This window comes from Sinocyclocheilus anshuiensis, unplaced genomic scaffold, assembly GCF_001515605.1.
Source record: "Sinocyclocheilus anshuiensis isolate Anshui unplaced genomic scaffold, SAMN03320099.WGS_v1.1 scaffold1161, whole genome shotgun sequence".
Taxonomy (NCBI): domain Eukaryota; kingdom Metazoa; phylum Chordata; class Actinopteri; order Cypriniformes; family Cyprinidae; genus Sinocyclocheilus; species Sinocyclocheilus anshuiensis.
This window is the reverse complement of record NW_015558611.1, coordinates 337368-344434: the sequence shown is the minus strand read 5'-3', so window position 1 is coordinate 344434 and position 7067 is coordinate 337368. Positions and strand designations below refer to the sequence as shown.

The 7067-nt window shown below is 35.4% G+C and overlaps 1 protein-coding gene across 1 annotated transcript in view; it reads left to right on the top strand.

The window, feature by feature from the left end:
• Positions 1-7067, top strand: part of LOC107680304 (5'-nucleotidase-like) — a 23445-nt gene that overhangs the window by 3791 nt on the left and 12587 nt on the right. The window contains exon 2 of the mRNA XM_016476146.1: positions 4570-4792. Coding sequence (XP_016331632.1) covers positions 4570-4792 — 223 coding nt within the window. The remainder of the gene's footprint in view (positions 1-4569; positions 4793-7067) is intronic.

The following is a 7067-nucleotide window of genomic DNA, read 5'->3' as shown; positions in this document are numbered from 1 at the left end:
TAACTGGGAATTTAGGAAATTAAATTAACAGTTTACTTCATCCTGATATCTTTTCTTGCTACTGGAATACGTTTCCCAGATTCCATCTCTGTAGCATTTCTCTAGCTAGCTGGTTTAGCTAGCTGCTAGCTACTGTGAACTTATGCTAATGTTATAACCTCCAGTACTCCACATTAATATAATTTCTCATTATAGCATATATTATCCCTTGTCATTAGACTTATAAAGTCCCTAAATACATATTTCCTCCATTTGAAGACTGTCCCAGATTACCCAAAGCATGCTGTCCCAGATTCTCAATCGTATTTGATAATAACAAAAAACAAAAAAAATGTTTGAAAGAAAAAAAACTAAAACACATTTTCAACACTTTAATACATATTTTGAATAGATAATAGATCACAAACATAATTTGACAACAATTAGGAACATTGTATTATTTATGACAGATTTATGTCCTTAACATTAATCTAGTCAGAATCCTATGTCACTGACCTTGTCATGCAATTCCCAGGGGAGCTTCTTGATTGACAAGTGCCCCGCCCCTTTCTGTGGAATCACCCCAATGAAGTCATGCGATTTCAGTCACATGACATCTATGCTAAAATTATAGTAAAAGTCCTGTTGACTAAATTTTGTTAGAACAGGAAATAAACACACTGGAGCTTAAGTGTCCCAGATTACCTGAATTCACCCTACTTAAAGAACTGATTTGCATTGAACAGCTTTGGAATTCTTAGGGGCCGTTTTGGGAATGGAACAGAACTCTTGACGCTTTTAAAACAAGTTAAAACACTTGAATTCAACAGAACGCATTCTGTGTGTGAACGGGCCCTTATAAAAATAGACCCGTGTCAATGTTATTTAATTTTGACAGAACACAACCTTTAAATAGATTTTAGAATATAAACTGTTTATCGTCTATTCAATAAGACTAAATAAAAAGTGTGCGCCTCATTGTTCATTAACTTGAATCAAGCCCAACAAATGTCTGTTTTAAAAACAGTGGATGAGTAATTCACTCCTTGATTTGCTTAATAAAAGCCTCCTTTGAGATCGTTTTGACAGACATGTTTATTGTGCATTTTAAACGTGTTTATTGCTAAGTTTAGTGTGGCGAAATAGAAGCGCAGCTGTAATTCGTGGGCAATGTATGTGGTTACCATGACAACCTCACGCACTTGCCACTGCTCTATGTGAATGTGAATATGTAGATTTACTACAGCAAAACTAAAATGTGTTTAAAAGTACGTCTGACTAAATCCACCGGTTGGGTTTGGCCCCCCGCAAACTCAAACGTCAAGCTACGCCTATGCCGTGTCCATAGAGCAACAGTTAAAAAAGTTCGCAAAGCCCAAAGCAGCCCGATGCGAATACATGATTTAATGCAAATCAGTCGTATTTTTGAGAAGTGGGGGGAAAGATTTCTGATAGTTCTATTTATTTATTTTATTTGGGAAATTCAAGTGTTTTTTTTAATTCGCTTTGGTACTATTTTCACAAGTAAGGTGTCTATCTTCAAAACTCTTAGCACAAAAATCCAATCTGACCACACTTGTAACACCACTAGTCATTTTTTCAAACCTGATCTCATGCTTTCATTACAATTACACATATTTTCAAAACATAAAATTATTGTAATATATTGAGAACATTTGATTTAATCGCTGAAACACAACATTGTGATCTTCTTTCAGTTTAGTACTTTTAACAATCAGTTCATTCAAGAGCAAACAATGCAAGATACTCGTTTCAAATCACCTTTTTTGCTGAAATAATTACAGTAATACTGGCAATAATTGTCATGTTAGAAAATTCACTTACATCACCTAACTTGCATAACTCACATACAATCCATAATGTTTGTAAAAGTATTTATCCAGTGTGTTATCAAATAAATATCCTCATTGTGCCATATGACTGAATCTATACTGTAGCTGAACTTTTCAGATAAAGAAGGGTGAGTTATAGTAATGTGCAGACTTTACCATGGTAATGCCTCTATATACAGTATCACTTGGCATAATGTAATGTAAAATGCTGTATTTGATGCCATCTGTCTCCCTTCCTCTCATACATCTCTGATCAATCTCTGATCAGTTCCTCTCCCTTGAATCCTGCTGTATGTTCACAAATTGCAAAACATGTACACACACACACACACACACACACACACACATATCTATCTACTGAATCTATATCTACAGATATCTATGGATGCACCAAATGATTCAATGAAACACTTATTTTGTGTAGTTAAAATGATCATTTGTGATTGTGTGTATTGTACTAAGACATATATATATATATATATATATATATATATATTGTGTGTGTGTTGTTTACATTTAAATGCATTTATTTTCCTTTTTAATTGTTACACTATAAACAAGTTTGGTAACACTTTCTATGAAGCCTGTATTTATAATGCATTATAAGAGTATTCTTAAGGTATTATAATGAATGCATAACGTATTATAAAAACATCCACTTAACTTACAATGGATTATATTTCCCATAGTTATAATTTATTACAAGTCTCATATCTTGCCATTGTTAACTCGTTACTTTACTTAAAGCAGACAAAGACCATTTATAAATAATAACAACATCAATGACAACAACAAAAATAAAAATATTTTTTCTTAAACAGTCATAAGGTCAGATATCTGATCAGATGAATGTGTAATATGGCACATTTGATTTTAACTGAAATGTTTGAAAAAAGTGCACTTTTGATGATCTGTTGTGATATTAGTACTAAGAGTTTTGAAAATGCACACCTTACTTATGAAAATAGTACCAAACCAATTAAAAAAAAAAAACTAAGAGTCACGATAAGAGCTGCAGGTCATGAAAGTTACTCATCACAGTGACTCATGTGGGATCTCTGTGATTTAAGTATCAAAAGTGTTGACAGTTTTCCATCATTATTGGCGCTAAAGGGATGTATTCCTCTTTTTATCATTGACGTAATGTGGAGCAGAAGTGGACAGAGCATACTGGACAGGTTTCCTTGAGCCACTGGAGTCTTCATTACAGTGGACAGAGCACCTGTTCAGGTGTAGTGGGACTCAAACTTGTGGAACATAAACAGAATAGGTGTCTCCCAGATGTAGATTCCCGAATGGTATCTTATCACGCACTGTCAAAGAAAATGTAGAAATGGTTGGGTGAATATGTGTTGAATACTTCTGTTGTCCATTTAAAGTGGCTTAAAAAACGCCAAAAATGGCAAACTTTTTGGACTTATTGGTGATAGAATATAATGATAAATGCATTATGCATTCATTATAATGCCTTAAGAATACCCTTATGATGTGTTATAAAAATGGGCTTCATAGAAAGTGATAACGCAAGTTTAAATTGTTATTAAAGTAGCATGATTTTTACGGAGCCCCGCACATGACATGCAAGAAAAAATAAATAAATTGTGCGCATGATTGACTAATTCATTCCCTCGATGTACTAAAACATGCACACGCTTACTATTTCGTTCCCTCGATTTGCTAAATCGTGTGCACGACTTAGCAAATCAAGGGAACGAATTAGTAAATCGTGCGCACAATTTATAAATCGAGGGAACGAAATAGTAAATCGTGCTCACGATTTAGCCAACTATTTTTTTCCTGCATGCCATGTGCGGGGCTCCGTATGATTTTACAAATTTGACAGAATTCAAAAACAGTTCTTCTCTACAATATTATTTTGGAAATCTATAGTAAAACTTGCCATGTTTTTACAGTTCAGGAATACAGTCTTGAAATTGAAATTTTGTTCAGGTATGTCAATTTTGATTTAGAGTAACGAAAAAAATCAGCTTCTCAATATTATTTTCAAGTAAAATGTTAATAATAAATAATTATAAATATTATATATAGTTGGCGCCAATGGCCTCGTGGGCATCGCGCCGACATGTAGCGCCTTTGGCTTCGGGCATCCCGAGTTCGAGTCCCGGCTCGTGGACCTTTCCTGATCCCACCCCCCTCTCTCTCACACCCACTTTGCTTCCTGTCGACCTACTGTCCTATCTAAATAAAAGGGTAAAATGCCAAAAATAAATCTTTAAAAAAAATATATGTATTATATATAAATATTATAATATTCTTTTCAAGTGAAATATGTCCTGTTAAAAAGAGTATTTATATTATAGACCCTTTAAAGAATACCTTTTGAAGCTCATTAGACTGGAAGCCATGGATCGTGAGCATTGTTATCAGATTGCAATTTACAATACAGAAATTCATATTATTTCTGACCTTTTCCCTCTCAAATTTATCTAACCTGATGATGACGCTCTTGTAAAATATTGTTGTTGGTTTGTTTTTACTTGTTTACCTGTTGTCTTCTGGTGTAAAGTAGATCATTAGGAGATCCGCATACTTTATGCTCCACACAGTAATTAATAAATAATCATGAAGGCTAATGTGTTAAAGCTTCTGGCCGCTTACCACATTAGTCTTCATATTTATCTACATTTGAAGCATAAATTGTGCAAGCCTCCATTTTGTGTTCACAACATATGTCATTTTTTACTGTATAAAACATTGTTTGTGTGTAATTCTTTAGGCCTTAGGAAATCATGAATTTGACAACGGAGTGGACGGCCTCCTGAAACCTTTCCTTCAGGAAGTTAACTGCACTGTTCTTAGCGCAAATATTAAAGCCGATCAAACGATTGCTCCTCAGTTCAGCATCTACTATTTCCCATATAAGATCTTCACTGTTAACTCAGAGAAAGTAGGTGTTGTTGGCTACACGTCTGTGGAGACCCCTGCTTTGTCTCTACCGGGTAAGATACTCTATTACACTCATTATAGCCAGGCTAGGCTTACACATAATCTTGCAAATCACATTCTTAAGAACTTCTTAATTTTCCCATGCTTTAAGAAGGAGAAAGGCATGTTTTCAAAAACCAGCATGCAGACTGTTTGCTATTAAGTATATAGGTGAAATGTGTCATTTTAAGTGTCTCTTCTTGTTAAAGTAGGCTAGCTTTTTTCAAATTTAATACTGTAAATCTGATTGCAGAGTTTGTGCAAACATCCACATCGCTATGATCAAATGCTTTCTTAACTGCTGTTGTCACAGCTTTCATTTTTGTTGTGTTTATTTTGTTATTGAGAGGAAAGCACACTTTTTTCGCCCTAAGTGAAGAATGATGTAGCATTGATGTAGCAACAGTTTGTCCTTTGTAAAGTTAGAGATGGAAGTCTGAAGGAACGCACAGACAATCTCTCTTTGAGTTACAACAGTCATTTGGCACAGATGGCAATTGTAGTCGACTGACAGCGACATATGGATGGAGTAGAACATCCGACTAGGCCGGCTTAAAAGCCCTGATGACTTCCAAGGGTGAGAAGGGAAACAAAAGTATGAATGGTTACACTTTATTTTGATAGACATTCTACTAACTATAAGTAACTATGTCAACTAACCCTCATTAATGTGCAACTACATAAGGGCTAGGGTTAGTAGAATAAGTTGACAATAAGTAGTCAGAAGAATGTCTATTGGGGACCATCTAAATATAAATTAAACAGACTGTCTGCTAATACTCAAGTGACTGGTAGTTGTCATGAAGTTGCAAAGTTACTTAAATAAAGTGTTATCAGACTAACATTAGCGTAGATGCCTTTCTTCATTAATTTTAAAGGGGTAGTTCACCCAAAAATGAAAATTCTGTCATTTATTACTCATGTCGTTCCAAACCCGTAAGACCTTCGCTCATCTTCGAAACACAAATTAAGATATTTTTTATGAAATCCGAGAGTGATTAAATATACATCATGTTTTCAGACCTGACTAATGCCGCACAACTATGAGTTGAGGAAAAAAGATGAGTCTTCACCTTTATTTGTGTAGTGCTTTTTATTGACTACCGACTTTGTCAAAGCAACTTCACAGTGAACAGGAAAACAGCAGAATCAATGATAGAAACTCAACGATGGAGACAGGTCAGATTCAGCTCTAAATGAAAACACTGTCATTGTTCAGATCAAGTTAGATCAGTGCTGATTCAGTTCAAATCAATAACTGTGAATTTCATCAAGTTTTGAAGCGAGTTCAGCTCAGCTGTAAGCAGTTCTACAAAGGGCAGCAATGTTGTTATTCATTTTAAAGCTCAAGTTTAGACTGAAATGGTCCTGAAACCCCCTATTTCCACATGGTTTAGATCTCACCACTTTTTTTTTTTTTTTAAAGCGAGAACAGCTAGGTGTGGTATACCTCAGGTTTAGTGGAGGGGTGACAAACAACAGAGGAGCAGCAACACGACAATGGCTTCTAATCCAGTCTTTATTTCACTTTCATCGAGTTCAAAGCATCAAAGCTTCCCACAAACGCATGCTGCAGTTCACTATTGCACGCGACAACAGGAACAAACACCACATGGTTATGTAAGCTCACAATGCATCACGCAAATACACACATATGCTGTGATCTCTATACACAAATAAATGCACAGCTGTTTGCATTTGTACTCTATATATGGAAAATATATGTATTCACAAAAATAAACCGTTTGATTAGTTATAGCTACTCAAGGAGCTCTAAAGACAGTTTGAATGGATTGCGTTTGTGTCAAAGGTTCTGTGTCTATAGAAGAGAATTTCAGCCATGCTTAAATGCAATCGTTACATACATTAATGGATGCTAACATTGTCTTGGGCAGCACAAACTTTTCTGTTGACGTCTCAGACGTCTGTAGTTTAGGTTAACACACGTTGAAATGAGTTGATAAGCATCCTGAGAAGTACCAATGTATAGACAATAAAATGGCGCTGATGTGATCATATGTTTTGGATCTAGTAAGCACTCTAGCTGTTGCATTTGGAAACAACTGCTGCAGTTTGTCTCCCTAAAATGGAAATAGTGGGAAAATACCATAGACTGTAAAAAAAGATGGACGACGCATCTCCACTTCCTTCCACTATAGAAAAATGAAGCCAAAGCATCTCAGTATAGCCGCTGCCATCTTGAGTAAATGACGTCATTTTGAGCCCGAGTCTGCACAGTAGAGATTTGTTTGGAGCCAGAGTCTGCGCAGTAGAGATTCGTTTGGAGCC